General features: G+C 35.9%; 3 protein-coding genes across 3 annotated transcripts; 1 reads left to right on the top strand and 2 right to left on the bottom strand.

Moving 5' to 3' along the window:
- The first annotated feature begins 348 nt into the window (after nucleotides 1-348).
- On the top strand, nucleotides 349-12,529 carry LOC120264793 (importin-11). The gene is given in 25 exon segments (XM_039272636.1): nucleotides 349-639; nucleotides 769-878; nucleotides 2,019-2,091; nucleotides 2,440-2,501; nucleotides 3,457-3,598; nucleotides 3,842-4,060; nucleotides 4,171-4,237; nucleotides 5,080-5,479; nucleotides 6,201-6,348; nucleotides 6,426-6,586; nucleotides 7,005-7,104; nucleotides 7,230-7,304; nucleotides 7,462-7,596; nucleotides 8,030-8,122; nucleotides 8,498-8,680; nucleotides 8,764-8,868; nucleotides 9,467-9,625; nucleotides 10,244-10,250; nucleotides 10,253-10,287; nucleotides 10,373-10,594; nucleotides 11,048-11,154; nucleotides 11,272-11,328; nucleotides 11,424-11,508; nucleotides 11,613-11,851; nucleotides 11,944-12,529. Coding segments are annotated over 24 exon segments (3,051 nt in total). The 5' UTR covers nucleotides 349-498; the 3' UTR covers nucleotides 11,778-11,851; nucleotides 11,944-12,529.
- A 335-nt stretch (nucleotides 12,530-12,864) lies between these two features.
- LOC120265326 (mitogen-activated protein kinase kinase kinase 18-like) lies at nucleotides 12,865-14,375 on the bottom strand. The gene is made up of 2 exons (XM_039273195.1): nucleotides 13,065-14,375; nucleotides 12,865-12,947 (listed from the first exon to the last, which is right to left on the bottom strand). Exons 1-2 carry the CDS (start codon nucleotides 14,290-14,292, stop codon nucleotides 12,865-12,867), a joined length of 1,311 nt encoding a protein of 436 aa, XP_039129129.1. The 5' UTR covers nucleotides 14,293-14,375.
- A 6,269-nt stretch (nucleotides 14,376-20,644) lies between these two features.
- Nucleotides 20,645-22,561, bottom strand: LOC120264326 (mitochondrial succinate-fumarate transporter 1). Its single transcript, XM_039272135.1, has 2 exons — nucleotides 22,055-22,561; nucleotides 20,645-21,508 (listed from the first exon to the last, which is right to left on the bottom strand). The coding sequence occupies exons 1-2, from the start codon at nucleotides 22,526-22,528 to the stop codon at nucleotides 20,972-20,974; spliced, it is 1,011 nt and encodes a 336-aa protein (XP_039128069.1). The 5' UTR covers nucleotides 22,529-22,561; the 3' UTR covers nucleotides 20,645-20,971.
- Between the last annotated feature and the right edge of the window lie 367 nt (nucleotides 22,562-22,928).

Genomic DNA, 22,928 nt, shown 5'->3' with positions numbered 1-22,928 from the left:
CTCTCTCTCTCTCTCTAGCAAATTAAACCCAATATTTTTCTCCACAAACATATATTAATAAAATTTTCAGATATTTAATAAATTTTATTATTATTATTTTAAAAAAATGTATATTTTTTTAATTGTTAACAATTTGGTAACACAAAGATTAGCCACAAACAAATCAATTAGTGCGCATCCGCATGCAATCTAAACCGGACCCGACAAGCTTTCCCTCGAGCTCCGCATTCGGATTCCGTGCCGGACCGGTTTAAGCTTAACCACGCCCGCGGGTCACCAACGCCGCCCTTCTTTCCTTTTTATCTCTCTATAAAAATTAGAACCATTTTCTCACAAGGTTCTGCGAGGCCTTCATCGTCTCTGCCATATCCGTCCTCTCCCTCCGATCATCGGAACCCTAACCCTAAAATCTTGTCTTCTTTCCATCGGGAGTGTCAAGATTCGAGGTCTTTTGCTTTCCATTCGAGTGAGAGGAGATCGTTGTTCGCGGCGCTGGCCATGGCCCTCTCGGCCTCGGACGTGCAGACGTTGTACTCGATGCTTCTGAGCTCGCTCAGCCCCGAAGTGTCCGAGCGAAGTCCCGCTGAGTCCGCCCTCTCTCAGTGCGAGAGCCGCCCTGGCTTCTGCTCCTGTCTCCTTGTACCACTCTCTTATCTTGCTTTATCTGGGGTTTTTTTGCTTGGATTTGGGTTTGTCTTTGGATTTTTGGGTAAATATTATGTTTGTTATAGTGATTTTTTTTTGAAATAATACTGGAATGCCGTGCAGGAAATCATTGCTTCGAGGGATCTGGGTTGCCGCGAGGATGTGCGTCTCCTTGCATCGGTTTACTTCAAGAACAGTATTAATCGATACTGGAGGAATCGGCGCGATTCAGTGTAAGCTTTCTCCCCTTCTATTTGTATTGCTTTGTTTCATCGGTGAAACCCTTGTATGAAATTGTTTATGCAGATGAGTTTGGATAATGGTTTATTCAAAACTGTGGAATTAAAATTTTTCTTACAGTTGATGTTTATACGAAATATTATAACCTACATTGTGTGAATTCTAACTATATGACCAATTATTTGGAAACTTATACTGTCTGGACCCAACAAATACTCACTGGAAACAAGAAAGAAAACATTTGAGCTCAGATGCTTGTAAATTTTGACAAAGTACCATTAAACTAGAAAGTTATTCTCATTCGATTGTTTAGTTGGTAAGACAACATTGTCTGAAATGAGAGGTCAGCATGCTCAAGCCGTTTGCATAGTGCTTGACAAATAGAGCATTTTTCTGTCTTGTCAAAAAAGCTAGATAAGCTTTTCGACAATCTAAAGAATTATTAATGATTTTAATGGCATCTTCAATGTATTACCGGTGTGGGTGCATGCACTATAGATAAAAATAGACATTCATGACATTTTGAGCTCTATTATACTTCAGATCTGGATAGGCTAGATGCAGCAGAACACAAAATGGGCATGTTATTTGGTCCAAATGAGAGAGATGATCAAAACATAAATCATGATGAGGGTAATGACTTGTTGTAAAATAACACTTTGTTAGTCAATTTTGTCTAGAAAGATGGTTACGCAATGGCAGAAATGAAAGGCCAAGTGATATTCTATGATATTGGTTGTTAAAGGATATAATATAACTTATGCAAGAATGATGAATTGATAAATTGGTAATGCCATTGTTGAAGGTTAGTTTAGATGATGATCCCATATGTCTGGTAATGCCATTGTTGAAGCCATAGTTTAGATGATGATGCTATACGCCTATGGTAATGCCATTGTTGAAAGTATGATTCAGATTATGATGCCATATGTCTATGGTAATGTCATTGCTGATGGTATACCTTAGGAAAAAATTATAATGTCATTGCTTTTTATGATATGGTTTGGATGATTATGCTTATGAAGATGCACATAATTGCAAGTTCCTCAGGCATAAATGCACATTTTAGTCTTCATATAACAGATTTGATGCTCAGATGCGCTAAGAACTTGCACTAAAATTCTTTCTTGCAGAGGAATTACCAATGATGAGAAGACCCATCTACGCAAAAAATTGCTGTTACATTTAAGGGAAGAAAATTCACAGGTTACTCTAGTTATCTTCATGTTGCTTTCTCCTTTTGCAATTTTCTGCATAAAGTGAAGACACACAGGTGCCCTTACACTCATATCTACTTTAATTCATTTAATGCAAAATTATTCATCTAAAGTTTGACAAATTGTTGTGTAACCAGTAACCATTTCACTTATGCGTTGGTGTTGACCTTTTTATAAAAGATGATCTAGTATTTAATTTTACATATGATAATGAAATTAGTGTCTTTTCACCCTATAACTGAGTTGGACTTTGCATTATTCATTTATTGTTTTTTTACAGTGAAGTAACTCTGTAGATTACTGAATCTTTTATGTTGTTTATTGATATTTTGTGCAGATAGCAATGCAATTAGCAGTACTTGTCTCAAAAATTGCACGCATTGATTATCCGAAGGAATGGTATATTTGTTCTTGTGCTCCTATTGCCCTTTTTTTCATTTGAAATACATGAACTTCTAGGTTGTCATTATGAAGTTTATGGACTAGTTATTATAACTAGACGCGTATGCCTCTTAGCTTATCAACTAACAACTAAGCCCTCTCGGGGGCTTGCTTAAGAATAAGAAAGAGGAATGTGTATTGTGATTGCTTTGTTATAAAATGCACCATGCAGCTGCTGTGGACTTGTTGGTTTCTTTTGAAGTTATACCAGAAATTTGAGCATACAATTATGAATCATTTGGGTTGTATGAACCACAAAATTTTGAAGGACTAAGGCAATTATGAATCATTTGTGTTGTATGAACGGCAAAATTTTGAAGGACTTAGATATATTAGTGGGGAATTTGAAAGATGCCTAAAACTGATGATTTCTTTATCAGGACAAAATGCATGAGAAGGATGTTGATTCATAGAAAGAGTAGTGATGGATTATCTATCAAACAAAAAAAAAAGCTAGAGATAAATCTGATGCTTCTTCTTGAAGTTGTTTCTGGAAAATTCATATTTTAGCAAATATGCAAGAAATAATTGTCACAGTAATAACTCATGTTTTCAATTTTGCAATGGTGGTGATATTTCTTGTAACTTTCTTACCAAATAATCTGTAACACATTTTACTTCAATTCTTTTTGAAGATGAGTAACATTTAGCCTATGTTAATTTGTAGCATGTTATGGGTAACTTTCTTTTGGATCATACCACTCTTGTGGCATGGGCATAATTTGACTTTCTCTTTGCTCAATAACGTAAGGTTATGAGCAAGATATCTCCTCATAGTTAACTTCTGTTTTTGCTTTGCTTAGTCTGTATTTTTTACACTGTTTAGAATCTAACAATTATGGAAGCAATTTATTGTTTCTATGGGGAAGCCTGGTATGAATTAAATCTTTGCTGTTTTTCGTTCTTGAGTCAGGCCAGAACTTTTTACGTCTCTGGCACACCAGCTGCAATCGTCAGATATACTTGCTTCTCAGAGGATTTTCATGGTACTTTTTCGAACTCTGAAGGAATTATCAACAAAGCGTCTCACTGCGGACCAGAGGATTTTCTCAGAGGTATGTCATCCTTGCAGAACATGGATACTCTGTTTGGAACAAGGGGTTTTTCTATGTTAGAACAGACAGGTGGCTGAGCTTTATATTTTAGAAGGGCCACATTTGTTTAAGAGGATTTTTTTATTTTATAAGTTTTGCAGCACATATGACTAGATTTAATTCTTTTTGCCAGTGACGTTCATGTGATGCTAGCATTATGAGGCATTTAGTGCCATTGCTGAATTTCATGATATTTTATTGCAGATAGCTTCAAACTTGTTTGAATATACATGGAACCTCTGGCAGAGTGATGCACAAACAATACTTCAAAGTTTTTCCAACTTATCCCAAGGTATTAGTGTCAATTCTACGGCGGAACATCAAAACATTCTTCTTTTAACGTGTGAAAGATGGTTGCTATGTTCAAAGATTATTCGACAACTGATTGTTTGTGGGCATCCTAGTGATGTCACATCTGCACAGGTAAGTATATCCAATGGTGGATAGAAGTATTGCCCTTTAATTTTTTTTGCCCATTTTTGTTTTAATATCTCAGTGTCATGATGTTTTAACACTTATTTTATATTTTCAAGGAAGTGCGGCAGGTCAAGGAAGTCTGTCCGGTGCTCTTGAATGCAATCCAATCATTTCTTCCATACTGTGAGATGCATTTTCTAAATATATTTATAACCTGCCAAATCATCTCCTTTCTATTGTTTCATTTGTTCTTTCTTGTACCATCTTGTTTGGCATCATCTTTGGTCTTTTCAGCCAGCATTGTCACCTTTTTTGCCCTGGCTTGTTATTTTATGTGTTTAATCTGCTGAAATGCTTATCATCTTTCATATTAGAATCAACTATGGTAAATCCTTGGTTTCATGTTAGCCGGATGTGTTGGTATGTTTTCATGAATGCAGAAACATGTCTCCTAAACCGAGAAGATATGATAGTTTTAGATGACTCATAAAAATTCTTCAAGGTTCACCAACTTCAAGAGCGAAGCAGGGCCCTCCCCTTGTTCATGTCTAATGGTGTGTAGGGTTAGGCACTGTGGGAATAGCCCCTTGGTCATAACGCAACACAAAAATTGTTCCCTTGAAGTTTATGTACATCATGTTCTGTATTTTGTTCCTTGAGCAATTTCTTTTGCTTGAACACTATATCTGATGGAAGCTTGTAGTACATTGCTCATACTATGTTCTTATGTTTGTTTTATTATTAATTTTTTCTCTTCGTTTTATAAACTTTTTTTTTCATCATGTCTTCTCGATTATATTGCCTATTCACACGCTTACCATTATGTGGTTAATGAGCATTTTTGTTTATTGAGAAGTAAATATTGTGTAATCCTCATTGATCTTGTTGTTTCTCAATAGTTCAACCAACAATCTGATGTACGTCTTTCTGTTTGTGTATCCTTGTAAAGTGCTCTAGCTTTACTGTTATCTATAGGCATGCTGTTAATTACCCCACCTCTTATTAGCATGTTCTAAATATTGCAGATGCTACATTTCTGGAAGGTCAACAAAAACTATGGGATTTTACAAGGAGATCATGCGTTAAATTGATGAAGATTCTTATCTCTATACAATTGAGACATCCTTACTCATTTGGTGACAATCATGTCCTACCAGCTGTCCTTGACTTCTGCTTGAACAAGATTACCAATCTGGAACCCACAACATTATCATTTGAACAGTTTCTGATTCAATGCATGGTCCTGGTCAAGTCTATCTTACAGTGTAAAGAGTACAGACCACAACTCACTGGCTGTGTGATTAATGAGAGTGGGGAGTCCTTGGAACAAAGAAAGAAAAGTTCAACAATGGCGGTCATTGATATACTTAGAACTGTCTTGCCCAATGAGCGTGTCATGTTTTTGTGCAACATTTTAGTGAGGAGGTGATTTGTGCTCTTATCTATCTTGACCTTAATTTGGATTTGAACATAACTATCATAATTAGTAAATTCTTGTCTTCAAGTATTGTCTTCAAGTATTTATCCTTTGTCAATCATTTTTCTCCATGGTGCAGTGCATGATTACTTGAGGCATGGTTGGAATTATCTACATTAATGTAAATACCTGTTACAAATGTGTTTAAATTGGTTTACATACTTATATCTAACACTTCTTATCTTTTCTTACTTATTGTGAAAATTTTCCTCCAATATGTTTCGTAAGTGAAGATGTCTCCAGCTCATGTGGCTGATCTAACCATTGGATCAAGGATAGTTCTGCTACATAAGTGCCTGTGTAATAAAAAAAATCTGGGTTTGGCTTTATAGGTTTGCATTCGTTTGCTTGCAACAGAAAAATTTTGGAGTCAGGATCTCTTTTTCATGAGAAATTCTATTTTAAGTGAATAATATTATTTGCTATTGTAGTGGAATTGACTCTTTTAGAAGTTTATGATGTAAATATAATTACTGAATTTTTTTTGGATAGTTACTTATTTCTGTAGCCTTTGCATGTTTTTTCTCCATTTTATTAATGTGGGTTCCTATGAGATTATCTTAATGAAATTATTTTCCACACATGAAGCTTTAATGAATTTCCTAAATGTCATGCCACCTGTTTTCTTCACAATAATTTTCTGAGAGACTGTACATTGATTTTCAACAGGTTTTTTGTTTACACCGCAAAAGATCTGGATGAATGGTACCAAAACCCTGAATCTTTTCACCATGAACAAGACATGATTCAGTGGACAGAAAAACTTAGGCCATGTGCTGAAGCTCTATACATTGTTTTGTTCGAAAATAATAGAGATGTTAGTGCACTTCCTCAATGTTTTAGCGATTGTTCACTTATATGTTCCTAATTCATGCATCTCCATACGAATGCCAGTTGCTTGCTCCTGTTGTGGTTTCAATGCTTCATGAAGCGATGAGTGGTTCCCCTCCTTCTCAAGTTGACATTACTCCAGAGATGCTTTTAAAAGATGCTGCGTATACTGCAGCTGGGCACGTATATTATGAGCTTTCAAACTTCCTCAACTTCACAGAATGGTAATTTCCTTATAACATATGTTATGGAAACTAAATGATATGTATATTCAACATATATTTCCATGGTATAATATGCTAGGAAAATTTAGTAGTTCATATGTTTGGTATCATGCTATGAAATAAAAGTTGCCTTCCAGATGGTACCTTCTTTCAGCGGATTCATTCTTGCATCTTTGTTTCAGACTAGATAATTACCTTTAACTAGTTTTCGGGGCCTGCTAAGTATCCTCTTGCTGATGCTGTTATTCTTGTTGTTTATTTATTTGTGTATCATTATTGCCTGATAAGTACTTATGCTGAATGTTCTCTTCATTGAGAAAGTCTCATCATTTCTGGTGTGCATATATATAGCTTATTTCTGAAGCATTCAATGGTCTGCATCACCTTGATCCTTCTCTATGGAATCCTTTGTTTGCAGGTTTAAAACAACTTTGTCTGTAGAGCTCTCAAATGACCATCCAAATATGCGGATTATTCATCGAAAAATTGCTGTGATACTTGGGCAGTGGGTTTCTGAGGTAGGGCTGTTTTAACCATCTATAATATTTGACCAAGTTTCACTTTCTGGTGGTCTTGATTTTTTATTTTAATTTTCTTTTAATTTTTATGCTAAATCGATGCCAACATGAATGGGTTCTTGCAGATCAAAGGGGATACTGGAAAGCTTGTCTATCATTCTTTGATTCGATTGCTTCAAGACAATGATATTGCTGTTAGAGTATGTTTCTTTATCTTGAATATTCTTTTCCATTGCCTAGATTTATAGCAAGTGATAATGGATAAATCATCATGTCATACAACGATCATTATTTTCGCATGAACTTCTTTTGAGCTCTTTCTCAATTGATAATGCAAGTGCTGCTCACCTTTTCCAGCTGGCTGCATGCCGATCTTTATGCTATCTTGTTCAAGATTCTAACTTCTCTGAGCAAGACTTTTTTGAACTCCTGCCTACTTGTTGGGGTTTGTGTTTCAAGTTGGTGGAGAATGCTCAGGAATTTGACTCAAAGGTTAGGTCTTCCATTTTTTTCTTTGTTTCAGTTTTATGTTGTAAAGCAACACTAGTATTTTACTCATTAGTTATTACATTGTTCGCCCAAATCATTTCTTCATATAATGAACCTGCTTAATAATCCATTATGGAGGCACATTCTATCTAGCTTCTTGATTTGCATTTTCAATTTAAACTATTTTACTATATCTTTTTTCTTTTGTTAATATGCCATTCTGCCTGATACTTTGCAAGCATCCTCTTTCTTCTTTTAGTTTGTGGAAGGAACTGTGGATGAGTTCATGCAGAGATCTGTAACTTCTTCCACAGATGGAATCTTTTTCTGTTCATCCTATGTTACTTCTGCATTAAGTGCCTTAACTGTTGTGTAAATATTCAAGTGCCTAAAGTTAGTCTTTCTTAACTTTTGTTTCTTTCATGTCTTGCTTTAGGTCCAAGTGTTGAATTTAATCTCTGTACTGATCGAACATGTTGGTGACAAAATCATACCATTTGCAAGTCAGTTATCAGAATTTTTTCATAAGGTATTTCTTTAAATGCTTTTAATTATGTTTACCTTCCTATGTAAGAACTCAGGTATTACTATTTATTGTGAACTGTTATTTGTTAAAGTTCTCATTATAATTCATATATGAATGAGAGAATTGTCAAAACCATTCACTGAAGATTTCTAGATTTAGTTGTTTGTCTTCTTTAGGGTGACTACAAGTATATCTTGTAGAAATTGACTCTAATTCTAACTAAAGAAATTAAATCACGAAACATTTCATTAACTCTAATTTGAATTTTTGTTAAAGCCTAGGCTACTGTATTTGGATTAGATGCAACTTTTCACTGTTTATAATGGGCTAAGAAAAGTCGTTGTTTCCTGAAAGTTTGTTACAAATTCAACTTTTCAGATGTGGGAGGAATCTGTTGGTGAAAGTTTGTTACAAATTCAACTTCTAGCAGCTCTTCGAAATTTTGTCTGTTCTCTTGGTTATCAATCACCTGTATGTTATAATGTTCTTTTGCCCATTCTACAAAGGGGTATTGATGTAAATAACCCTGATGCACTCAATCTTCTGGAAGACAGTGTACTGGTGAGTTGTAGTTATAACTAAGAATTCCAAAATTTGCTGATTTGGCAGATCATTAGTCATATAATTGCTATTATATGATGCAGCTATGGGAATCCACACTCTCTCATGCTTCTTCAGTTGTGCCTCAACTTCTGGACTTTTTCCCATATCTGGTGGCAATCCTTGAAAGAAGCTTCGATCATTTGGAGGTTAGCTGATCATTTGCTGGATATTCTACAGGACCATACACTTATGTTTTCCTCTTCCATGTAGTTTTTATTTGTTTCCTCTCACTGGAATTTCTACTTGCATGGAAGGTCTTTGTTATTGCACCTATAGTCTTTACTATTCCATATTGATTAATTAGATTTTGTTGATTTATCCTAATAAGTTGTATAAAGAGCTATCTCTCACAGAACCATTCTCTTAAAATTTCCTCTTCTATAATTATTTTTTCTGTTTTCCTCTCGCTGAAATTTTTACATGCACCATCTCCACAATAGGAGAGTTGGTACTTCACTTCTTGATAAGGCTTGGTCTCCTTCCCTTCAAAGTGGCCGGTCACATTTCTCACAAATGAAGAGGAAGAAATTTCTATTTTCACTGATAATCTTTGTTATTCGGTATTACTTCATTAATTCTAAAATATATTGTAATAAGTTATCTAATGAGCTGTATCTTAAAAGAGACCTATATTTCACTTAGAAGTTATGCCATCAGTTCAGTTAATCAGGTTACCATGTGCACCATTTAATATTTTTCTTGAACATTTGTGTAAAGCATTAACATGCTGTTCTTCTATTCCAGGTGGGCGTCAGTATCATCGAGGGCTACATAATTTTTGGTGGCCCTGAGTTCCTCAACAGGCATGCTTCCAGTTTGGTCAAACTTCTCGATGGTATTGTTGGAAATGTCAATGACAAAGGACTTCTTTCATTATTTCCTGTCATTGATATTCTTATTCAGGTAAATACACCAGGTCATCTTTTGTTAAATTTTTTTTTCCCAGATATTCTGTTGCTTCTTTGAGTCGATTTAACTAGCATTAATATTCTTGTCTTATTACAGGAAACAGTAAATTTTATTTGTTACTCTGTCAGCCAGTTCCTTCAATAAAAATGAAATTTAGCATGTCAAACTTATGCAGCCTAACCAAATTTTAGGAGTTATATGCTATGCTGACATAATTAATGAATTCTTCATAGTTTTCTGAAATTTTTTGAATGATGGATGCGAGATTCTTACTGTCAAAGGGTTAAAACAAAAAAGTGATCATCCATTAGTTGACCTTCTGTTTTATGGCTTCTGTGTGTGTGCGTGTGTGTGTGTCTATTTCCTACTTTATTTATGGAATGTATTGAATTGACATTTTAGTGAGGATTCTTATCTTGTGGTGACATCAGATTAATATTTTACAGACAATTATTGTGGGCCTTTATTTGTAGGCTGCAAATCATGATAAGCTGAGTGTTGATTCTTAAAGATATTTGTTACATATACAGCGGGTTTCTAGTCTGTTTTGATGTGCTTAACCTACTGGTTATTCAGTCCTGCCATCCTGACTATCATGATTGCTCTGTGTAGTGCTTTCCGTGGAGGTTCCTCCTTTAATTTCTGGGGTATTACAGGTATTTGGACTGTTAATGCTAAGTAAGATTTTTTTAGTCCTTACCTGAGTTTCTTGGACTCTAACTGCTCCAGTCTGCTTTACAGAAACTCTTTGTCATATGCTTAACTGGTGAAGATAACCATAATCCTTCCAAGACAACTGTCCGTACAGCTTGTGGTGCTATTCTGGCGAGGTTGCTGGTTATGAATACAAACTACCTTGCTCATTTAGCATCAGAAACATCTCTTGCTTTGGTTCTTCAACAGGCTGGACTTTCCACCAACCAAAATATTCTTCTATGTTTGGTTGATATGTGGCTTGATAAGGTGCTGTATCATCTAAATATCTTGATATTCAGTGCATTTTTTCAGTTGTTTACGAACCTTTTGCTGACAACAATTGGTATGTATATATGCAGTCATGTAATGTATATTTATTTCTTTTTAATCAATCTGCTGTTTTGGCTCTTTTCCATTAATGACCTGTGTTGGAAACAATTGTTTGTTGCCACTATCTGTTCTCGATTTAGATGTCATTGAGTGATTCAGAGTTACCTGCTTTATCCTCCTTTTAAAATCATGCTTTTTGGCTTTCCATCACCCGGGCTGTAGCATTTTGATTGGGTGATTATTCATGGAATTATGGCTCTGCCTACTGTGATTCTCTGTTTGACCTTCCGATTCTGCACTCTTAAAACTTGGACTTTCAATTTGATGTTATGCCCTTAATTTGTGTAAGGTATGTATGCTCTTATGTGCTTTCTGGTACTCAACATGCAGATGGACAATTGTACAAATATACAGAGAAAAACCTATGCTTTGGCATTGGCTGTCATTTTGACCTTGAGATTACCTGAAGTTATGGATAAGCTTGATGATATCTTAAGGTATAATTTATCAAAAGAATGCACCTGTGTTTGTTTGAACTTGTTAATCTTTTTATTCTTTTATTATTACTAGTATTATTGAAAATCAATTAATCAATTTTTATTTTGGTTCTGCAGCGTTTGTACCAGTGTCATATTGGGAGGAGGTGAAGAAGTAGTTGATGAAGATTCCAGGTACTTCATCCCAAGACACTAGTATTTCATTGCAAGTCTCTTGTGTGAGTGTGTGTTATTTTTTTTGCAATATGAATTCTCTGCCCTCTTAGCAGCAGTGATACTACTAGCTCTTCGGCTCCCTGTAGTGAGACGTTTGGATATGGTGCTGTCCAGAGCAAGGAATTCAGGAGGAAACAAGTGAGTGTCGTTGCCTTCATAGTGACCGAGCTTGAACTTTTTATTTATTTTTTATTTGGATGTTTGAAGGTGTTTTTGCAAACAAAAATATTTTTTTTAATCAGATTAAGGATTCAGACCCCATCAAGCGGTTGTCTTTGGAAGATGTCCTCAGAGAAAACCTTAAAACATGTGCTGCTATACACGGTGAAGGATCTTTTAATGCTGCTGTTAGCAGGATCCACCCATCAGCATTTGCCCAGTTGCAACAGGCCTTAAAGATGTCTTGAAGAAAATTTAATACCTGCACCCTATTCAGATTGCTGCATTTGGTTTATTTGTTGTCGTCCGCCTCATTTGCATAGTAAGTTCTGCTTCTACATCCATGTCATGCTCATAAAGAAATTTACTTGATTATTTTTTCCCCATCATGCTGACGTTGCATCTCATTTTCAGGTGTGTGTTAGTTCCAGATTTTTTTATGACTGGAGCTTTGATTTCTTTTCCAAAGTTGTTCTCTTCCTACATACAGGGTCGAGCTGTATAGTGTGGAAATATCTCATATAGTGTGAAGAAAGATTGAGGGTATGTTGTGTGAAATGCATCATATTATAAAGAATAGACATATTTAAAAGATTTGGACTTGGCAGTCATAATTCCCCCATTCATTCATTTGCCTACATGACCGGATGCCTTGGTGAATTAGAATTAGATTGGATTCTTTGTATGAAGAAGCAGGGATTTTTTATATAAAAAAATTTTTTCAAAAAAACTTATCCTGCTTTTGTTGATCAAGAATGTTTTGTAACGAGCTTATACTGTACGAGTTTATACATTTTTTTTATTTTTTTAAATTGTTTAGCAGTGTTTGTTGGAGCAGCAAGCGTCACACTTAAATGTTGTTTGCGTGAAACTTGGAGAACATATAGCATTTCACTGAAGATTGTGATGGGGCAAGAATCTAAAGCGCAGGTTTCACTTGTATCTGTACCTACTGAGAATTCTGGACCTTTGAGTCTTGCAATTAATGCAAGTTTGTACAGAGGGACATATATTCATTGTCTTTTATGACATTGTTGTGCAAACTAGTCACTCCTTTTAAAAAAAAATTCAGCTAAAGCTTACGGCTTTATACATGCACCAATCAATTTGTAGATACGCATCCAGTTTGGTTTGTTGCTTAGATGTCTGAATAATTTTTTATTTACCGGTAGGTCTCATGCCTGTTAACCTGGTTTTATCCAAACATTTCTTACCTGGTATGGCTACCATTTATCCTGTTTTGGAGTAGAATCTATCAACTCCAAGGAATAGCTCCACATGTGAAAGCCCACACCATATCACTGTACGAATTTTACCAAAATATTCAATTCTACTTTAATTCTCAAAAAATGTGTTGTGATTTGGGTCCTCAATTAATTGAAAATGCTCCTCCCAATCACCAACTTCTCCCCAAGTTTCTGTAAAATCAATTTCTCACCTGTCTGTCATCATCCAACACCCTTTTTAACACCAAATAAAAATAAAAACCCAAAGCGAAATCGAAAGAAGTAGAAATGAATTATCATAAATCATACTCCACCATAACAACTCATCACCAAAATCATTCCACCCATCCCAACAACAACAACAACAACAACAACAACATAACGAAAAAGAAAAAGAACAATAACAATAACAATAACAAGAACAAGATAAAACAGAGGAACGACAATCACCACTACCACCACACTCCCCTTCTCCTCCTCTGACCACCTCCCACCCTTCCTCACTAATCATCATTTCCCATCCTCCCCCTTCTCCCTCCTCAGCCAACTCCCTCACTCTCTCCCTCACCAACCCAATCACCACCTCCTCATCCTCCTCATCCTCACTTGACCATCCACTCCTCCCTTCCTCAAACTCCAAAACACTCCCCCATTCAAACACACTCCTCGGCGATGGCCCATCAGGCACCCTATCTCCTTCCCTTAAAAACCCATGCTTCAACAACTCCTCACAACTCCACCTCTCCCCAACCTCCCTTCTCAAACACTTACCAACAAAATCCCTCCCTTCCACCGACATCCCCGCCGGCATCTCCGGCACCTCCTCCCCATACCCAATCCTATACATCACCTTCCCTACTTCCTCCCCTTCTCCCCATCCCTTCCCCCACGGTCTCCCTCCACTCACCATCTCTATAACCATACATCCCAACGACCACACATCCGACTCCACCCTCTGTCTCTCTCCTCTCGCCACCTCCGGCGCCATCCACAACGGCGTCCCTCCCACCACCACCTCCTCGTCCTTTTCTCCATTAATCCTTCTTGAAGAACCGAAATCCGCAAGCTTTGCCACTCCTGCCACTGCTCCGACCAACACGTTCTCACCTTTCACATCACCGTGAACTACTCCGGCCACCGTGTGCAGGTAATGTAACCCACGCACCACGCAACGCGTGTACGCCTTGATTTCACTCTCATCAATCCTATCACTCCTCTTCGCCACCGTCCCTCCGACCATGTACTCGAGATGCAAGTTCCGACATTCACCGCCGAGCTTGGGCTCCTTCGTGACATCATCTCCGAGGTAAGAGACAATATAAGGCGAGCTTATTGACCGAACTATTTGAATCTCGTTCTCCAAAGCGGCCATGGCTGTAGATTGCTTGCAAGATGACAGAGTGGAACAAGCAACAGTTTTTACAGCGAAAACCGGCGAGTCTCCATCGCCGGCGGCGAGGTATACAGCTCCGAAGGATCCTTTTCCGATGCAACTCCCTCTTCTCCAGTTTCTCTTGTTGGTGTTATCCATGACCATGTTCGTCTCTCTGGAATTGAGAAAGATGAAAACAGAGGAGGAGAAAAAATATGGCGTTTTGTTCTGGTTTGAAGTGTGTTTGAGTGGGGACTTATTACTAGCGTTCGTTGTGTATATATATACTCACGCTAAAGGGCATAAAATATTATTGTTATTTTTTCAGATAAACCCCTATAAATACATTATTTTACATAACAGACCCTTTTTTTTGGCCATATTCCAAATTCATTAAAACATAACAACATATATATATATATATATATATATATATATATATATGAAGTTTAGAGAGTGTTTATACATTTAGTTTAAAAATTAATATTAAAACTAATGAACTCTTGACTTATTAATACTGGATTTTTCTACTCTTGATTATTAATTTTAAATAGAGGTATTTGTTACTTAATATCAAAATTAAAATAAAAATTAAAATTAAAATATTTTTTTATTGAAAAAATAAAGTGTGAGAAGTGTATTAATAATTATCCACGTGTATTAATAATTATTGATTTTTTGAATGATATACATGTAAAAAAAAAAGGTATATAAATATATATAAAGATTTTTTAAAGAAATAAAAAAAAAAAAAAGGAAGGAAATCCACGTGTGTTATCCAAAAAGAGGTGATATTTAGGGATATAATAATAATAATGACGTGAAGGTTGGGGTTTCTGGATGGTTATGGATTGATGAGTGGCGTGAGGAGAAAAAGATAAGCGGGTGAGAAGGAATAGCTAAATGAGTGGGTGTGGAATGAGGACCGTCCAGATGGGAAGATGGAGGGCTAGGATTGAATAAGAGAAGGCTCGGCAACTCGGCGGATGAATGGGATGAGGTGGAAGCTTGAAATGGCTCGGTGATGGTTCTTATGGCCAGGGAACCATTTCGTGGCCTTACTATGCTTTGGGCCCTTGCTCTATTTGCCACCTGTCATTGTGTCCTTTATCCAATTGCTTTTCTTCTTCTTTTTATTATTTTTTATTTTGGAAAATATGATTAGAATAAAATTTTATTTATTTATTTTTTTCAATGATTTATGTTTTGTCCAAGCCACATGAATTGTCACATGTAAAGATGGTTTAATTGGTTACAGCTATTCCATGAAATATATATATATATAGTTTCATTGAAAATGTTGAAAATTAATTACCAAATAAGAGTAAATTAGATGGTTACATATATATTTTTTTAAAAATTATATAAATATATTACTAGTATAATTAAATTTATGAATTAACATCTACTGAGAAAGGTCTATTTTTTTTTATAGAACTTTTAATATTTCATCCAGCACTAATTTATAGCTGATAATTTCTAAAAAAATTATGGATCAAAAACAGAAAATAACCAAAAAAAAAAAACTGATATGAGTATCAACACTTTTTTTATCGGCATCAATCCTTTGAGTAAGATATTCATATCCTGTTGAGGAGAAAGATTCAAACTTTATCTCACGTGGGGTAAGAACACAAGTTTGTTGTGATAATAGTTTTACATTTGTGCACATTTACCACATTCTTGTATTAAAATTTAAAAAAAAAAAAAAACCCTCATGAATTCCGGTAAAAAAAACTAAGAGAAAAAGATTGAGATTAAAAGATAGTAAATAGGATTTAAAAATAGTAAAAAGAATTCACATAAAAAGAAAACAAGAAGAGGGAGAGAGAGAGAGAGAAAGAGAAAGCGTGCTCACACGCACGCAAGCAATCAAAGCATGCGGTAGAAGAAGAGAAGGGTAAACAAGTAAATAACAAAGGAGAAATACAAGGCAATAGATAGATAGATAGGTTAAGAACAAGTGTGGGCCCGGTAAGAGCGGAAGGCGAGGATGCTTTGTCGGTCAAGCACGAGACAAAGCGAGCGCCGTTGGATCGACATAACAACGTGCTTTCCCCACCATGCACCCCTTCACAACAACCATGCACGCATCCCTCTCCCTCATCATTCACTATCCTCCTATAACCTTTTTCCTTCTTATTATTATTTTTATTTATTTACTTTTTTAGTTTTTTTTTTTTAAAACAATTGTATATATATATATATTATTATGTCATGACTTCTTACCTTTCTGTTATCCACTCGCATGTGCAAAACAATATGACATCATATATATATATATATAAATGGTAAAATATGGGAGATATATAAAGCGTGTGATTATGATTAAGTTAATATATATTTTTTTTAACTTAATAAATCTAGATCTAGAAAGATGCAAGCAAGAAGTTCAAGGGTGACCAATGAACGCATTTCTCAATACATGAACCTAATTAATAAGCTGAACATGATAAGCAAACATATAGTCAACATTATTGGGAAAGAAAAATCATTAAACTTCACAAACTTAAGTCACAGAAGACAGCTAGGAATAACAAGACATGATCCCATATTATAAGAAAACTGTGAATCTTTCTTTCTTTATGTATAAATATAACACATTCTCTCTGTGTGAAAAAAAAAAGGCTTTAAGTTAAAATAGATAAACAAAAAATTAATTAATTAATTAAATTAAAGATAAAGTTTAATAGAAATGCAAGTAGTTCTGTGCACGATTCATCACCCACATGCTAAGTTTGCAAAGACACATCCCACTTGTTCTGATGAAACCAAACAGGAAAAAAAAAAGAGATAAAGTTTAATTGAATCTGGGCATAAGAATCAGTTCTGCATTTATTCACCAGCTTATCAACCCCAAAAGTAGGAAAAATAAATAAATAAAGAGAATAAATGAATTATAAAAAAACAAATATTATAAGGAATATACAAACACCAAGTTGAGAGAAATAAAAAAAGGTTAAAAATAAATAAAGAAACAAGAGTATGAGTATGAAGAAGGAAAGGAGATGAAGAATAAGCACAAAAGATGTGGGACATTAAATCCCGGCCACATGCCTACCTTTCAGTTTACAAATGGTCCTACATGAGAGATGTGTGTGGCCTCTACTATATATCCTATAAAGCTCATAACCTATGAATCTCCAACCACAACTCATGGAGGATCTCTTTGCATGTCTTCAGCAATCAGAGATACTTTTTTTCATTGCTAATATTTACAATTTTTGTGGCTAGTATTAACAACCAATTATTGTGCAAAATTAGTAACAAGCTGTGTTTTGAGTTTGTGTACAATGTACATGCAATTTCCATTTCTGTCAGCAAGACAAAAAGACATAATCGACGTCAGATGTACAAAATTAGTAACTAGTGACATGTGTATACGAGAAAATTTCAATAGTTTCTTGTCACTATGAATGGGACTAATTATTATTAAGAGATAAAAAGTGGCACAACAACCACACACACAGCTGATAAATAATTCAAGTAGAGAATATTTTTGAAACTGCTACTATTATTCTAAAGGCATGACAACCAGAGATATAATGAGATTCTCAAGCATTGATGCAAATATAGTGTGTGTCTGTGTGTGCGTGGGTAGCACGAACAAGTATCTTTGATTGCTAGGTTATCCATGAAAGTGCTTTGCAACAAAGAGAAATATCAAAGATGAAAGGACATTAAAGTTCAATCTAATGAGCATCAGTAACTTTGTCACCTACCAGAAAAGGAGTCAATCTCATCCTAACATAGTGCTGTATTGTGAATAATTTCCCAGGAGATCATTTGTCTGGGACAAGGAGGGGACCTTCATAGTTTCTGGCAATCTTTCTGGTTCTCAAATTCCTGTGTCCAGATCCTGAAATAAATACATTTATGGATTTGAGTATAAAGCAATGACTGGTCAACCAACCATGATCTAGTTCATCAGGAGACAAAGGCACAACCCTTTTGTCCCATCTTTGTCCACTGTCTATGGTAAACATTGCAAGATCATGACATGTACAGTATTTTTCTAATAGAACAGATAAAATCAAACTCATTTTCATAAAAGAGTGGTTGGGGTTGACAAAGAACAAGACCACTTAATTTCAAAGACAGCAATTAGATTATATGCATGAAGTTAATTCATGCTTATCCTAACAAGAGTTCATATGAGCAAGAAGTCTGCATGTATGATAGACATCCAACAGGCAAAGATAAACATATATGACAAAGTGAAGACTGGAGCTAATTCTAGGTTTCCCCTGATCCAACTAGACAAAATGAAGACTGCCATAACATGTCAAAAGGATGATCATAGGTAAGAGCTCTTCAATAATTTATTTACCTAGATAATTGTGGGAAAGATCTTATCTTTGACATTGCAAGGGAATGACATGCACTGTATTTTCTTATATAATTGGTAAAATCAAACTCATTTTCATAAAAGAGTAATTGTGGTTGACAAAAACAAGATCACTTATTTCAGAGACAGCAATTAGATCATATGCATGAAGTTAATTCTTGCTTATCCTAACTAGAGTTCATATGAGCTAGACTTCTGCATGTATGATAGACATCCAACAGGGCAAAGATAAACATATATGACAAAGTGAAAGACTGGAGCTAATTCTAGGTCTCCCCTGATCCAACTGGACAGTGTTGAGTACAAGTGAAGACTGCCTTAACATGTCAAAGGATGATCATATGTAAGAGCTCTTCAATAATTCACCTAAATAATTACAAAAAAGATTTTATCTTTGGCATTGCAAGGGCATGACATGTACATTATTTTCCGATACAAGTGATAAAATTGAACTCATTTCCGTAAAAGATTGGTTGTGCTTGACAGAAAACAAGAGCATTTATTTTCAGAGACAGCAAGTAGATTATATGCATGATCGAAGTTAACTATTGCTTATCCTAATAAGAGTTAATATGAGCTGGACTTCTGCATGTATGATAGACATCCAACAGGCAAAGATAAACATATATGACAAAGTGAACACTGGAGCTAATTCTAGGTTTCCCATGATCGAACTGGACAATGTTGAGTGTAAGTGAAGGCTGTCATAACATGACAAAGGATGATCATGGGTAAGAGTTCTTCAATAAATCACCTAAATAATTACAAGAAAGATCTTCTCTAAGACATTGCAAGGGCATGACATGTAATGTATTTTCTGATAGAATTGATAAAATCAAACTCATTTTCATAAAAGAGTGGTTGTGGCTGACAAAAAACAAGATCACTTATTTTCAAAGGCAGCAATTAGATTAAATGCATAAAGTTAACTCTTGCTTATCTTAATAAGAGTTTATATGAGCTAGACTTCTGCATGTATGATAGATATCCAACAGGTAAAGATAAACATATATGACAAAGTGAAAACTGGAACTAATTCTAGGTCCCCCCTGATCCAATTGGACAATGTTGAGTACAAGTGAAGACTGCCATAACATGTCAAAGGATGATCATAGGTAAGAGCTCTTGAATAAATTACCTAAATAATTATGCGAAAGATCTTATCTTTGGCATTGGTAAGTAAAAACAATGTAGAGATGCTCTAATTCTAGCACTGACCTTAATTGTGCACTTGTTTCTTCACATAATAAGATGTGATACTACTGAAGTGATAAACATATTGGTTCTTACCACATTTTTTACCAAACATGATCTACCAGCAATTAGCTTCTCAAATTCATGACCTGCAAAAGGGAAAATTACATAAAGAGTACACAATGCAAAACAATCACAGTATTGATTCCTCCACAATGTGCATTACATATTACAAGCTTGCTAAAGATCAATCTCAGAAGTGGAGCAACAAACTACAATTTTCCTACTACTTTCTCATGGCCAGTTTATGAAACCAGCTTTCTCAGAAAAATATAGCATCAGAGAAAAAGAGCACACATGACACATTAACACAATTCAGTCCACTTGTATTAGCAGATTCACAAAACTTATACAGAAGAAAATATAACTGGCTTCCAATGAAGTAGTATGTATGAGCTTTTCAACACTATCATAATCATTGTAAACTAATAAGTATCAGATAAGCACCAATTGTAACATTTATAAGCATTATGATACAGGAATTTAGCCAAGCAATGTAATATGGACGAACAAGCAGCCAAACATCTGAACTTTTAAAAATCTAGAATAGAAAACGGGAAGCAAATGACACGACGTTACAACAAGAAAATAAAGTGCTGGCAGATTTTATAACAATATCAAAACCTTTATAACAGTGACCAACAGTTGCAATGTAACAAGAAAGGGAAAATGCTGCAGACATAACAAATTATTACTTCAGAAGGGAAATATTTTCATACATGAACTGGCTGTTGAAGTACAGGAACGGAGTCATGCAGACAGGTGCATTGGCAACAAATGGGAAACTATCATCAGATTTGACTTCCACCCATTGTGGGTCCAAAACAAAGCCATGTTCGATTTTCCAGGTCAAAAGTTTATTAATTTTTTCCAAGGTGTATGAACAAGAAAGAACACAATTGCAACATGAAGTCATGCAGAGAAATTCTTTAGTTATTAATGAATAGTTCAACAGATTTTGTCCATAATACAAGTACATTTTCCAATTCCATGACACAGTACAACCAACAAAAATCTAAACCAATCAAACTTTGAAAAACTGGCCAATTCGAATCAAAGATGTGATTGGCATTTGTTCATTAAGCCTAGTAGCCTAAAGAGCTTGTTCAACTAAGATATACTGTTTATCAACCCATACCATTGAAACCAACATCCTACAGATCCAGCAAAGCAAAAGAATGGACAACAAAAGAATAAAATGTCCTTTTATTTTTCAAATATAACAGACAGCATGAAAAATATCTAAAGGAGATTGTTCTGCAAGTATCTCCTTTCATATAGGCCTGTGATTTGATCAGCAACAGTCCACATAATAGCCTGCCCAGGAGGAATTCTCATGAGTCTAGGAAGCAAACCTTTCCACAGTGCCAGCAATCCCTCTTCAACATATATGGTCTTAATTGCATGAATCATGCCATTGTATTTGAGGTCACCACCAGCCTTGCTTTGGGCCATCAGTCTTGTCTTGACAACATCAAAAGGACCAGTACAAATAGGTCCTACAGTCCCTGCCAAGAATCCCGAAATCATCGACTGCCATGGTTGGAGGACTTTCCCGTCCCCTTCATGTTTCTTCCAAAGGATGCCATCAAATGCATTCTTAGCACTAAACATGGCAGCTTGGTTTGTACCATTACGCATTACAGTTGGTGCCGCCCCAGCCCAGAGCCCAAACAGACCTTCTTCACGAATAATCATCATTGCACAGTGGATAGGACCCTTGTACTTTAAAAGGTCTGGACTCAACCCTCTCTGTTGCTGCAGTCTGATCTTAACAACCTGTATTCATTAACAGGAAAATTTAGTCATTAAAATTTGAGTTCCACATACAATGCAATAGTTCAGCTAATTCTAGCTTCTATCAAGTGGAACCATAGTAAGACATAAAACACTTACTTCTCTTGTGAGGTATTACTAAACATTTTAAGCAGGAACTAGTGTAGTTTTAAACATCAATTCTTGGCTAGGTTCACATTTTATATTACATGTCACGATTATTGATTCATGCAGTAAAGCATAATCTTTGCTCACTAGAAAATACCAAAGTCTTCATCTTGAACCAATATGTGAATATGTTGGCAAACTTTTCACCAAAAAAAATGATTGAATAATTGCCATTGAAAAATAACTAGATGTCCCTAAGAAATTTGAGTTCACAGTCAAAATTAATAGTTTGGCAGAAGGTTCATTGCAATATACGCAGGTGAGCTAGTGATCAATTGAAAGGTACAACTAGAGACACAATCAAATACCAATAAGAATAAAAATCAATATAATTCATGGAGATAGAAGCAGGAAAAGAAGAAAGAGGATAAATGAGATTGCCTCAAAAGGGGTGACGATGAGCAGAGCCTCAAGCACACCAGCGCCAAAACCAGAAACCAAACGGCCATGCTGAGATAGATGCCCCGTCTCAGAGTCCTTGAAAGCGGACTGAAAAAGGGCGTTGGAGCCAAGACGAAGGGCGTATTTGAGGGTGAGATGGGTAGCGAAGGGGGTCAAGCCCTTCCACAGCGCCCGCACGCCTTCCGTGCGAATCACCGTCATCCCGCAGTTGGCAATCCCTCGGTACTGCCCCGTCCTATCGAGCTGAAGCCGAGTCTTAATCACGTCGATGGGCTGGAGGCAGCTCGCCTCGACGACGCCGCCGAACGATCCCGCCACCGCCTTCACGTATGGCGGGATCGACTCCTCCCTCCGGCTTCGTGTCCTTACCATCGTCGAGGGCTTGAAGGAGGCGGCGGCAGCGGCAGCGGCGCCGGCGGTGGGAGGAGATCCGCCGTGCTCGCCGAATGCCATCGACAGTGAAAGAGAGAGACAGCGAGGTTGTTTGATACTTCGCTTTTTTTGAGCTTTTTATTTATAGTAAAAAAAGTGCGAATTTTGATGAGATCTGGACCGTTGGTTTGGAATATATGCTGGAATGTGCGTGTGAGTTATGTATTTGCTTAGTTTTGTATTTGAGTCTTAAAAAATAATTAAGATTAGTGAATATAATTAATTAAGACTAATTAACAGCGCGTTTGAATAAAAGTTGAACAACGTTATTTTATGACTAAAATGAGTTGGGAGGTGGTCGTTTGGTGTAGAGAAGAATAGTTTATACCAATTAAAAAAGAATACAAATAAGATTTGACACAGTACATGGTATCTAGTCTTTTTATATATGTTATTAATAAAATGTCAATTTAAGGTTTTA

This window comes from Dioscorea cayenensis, chromosome 7 (assembly GCF_009730915.1).
Source record: "Dioscorea cayenensis subsp. rotundata cultivar TDr96_F1 chromosome 7, TDr96_F1_v2_PseudoChromosome.rev07_lg8_w22 25.fasta, whole genome shotgun sequence".
Lineage (NCBI taxonomy): Eukaryota > Viridiplantae > Streptophyta > Magnoliopsida > Dioscoreales > Dioscoreaceae > Dioscorea > Dioscorea cayenensis.
The sequence above is the reverse complement of the archived record's forward strand: the minus strand, read 5'-3'. Positions and strand labels throughout refer to the sequence as shown.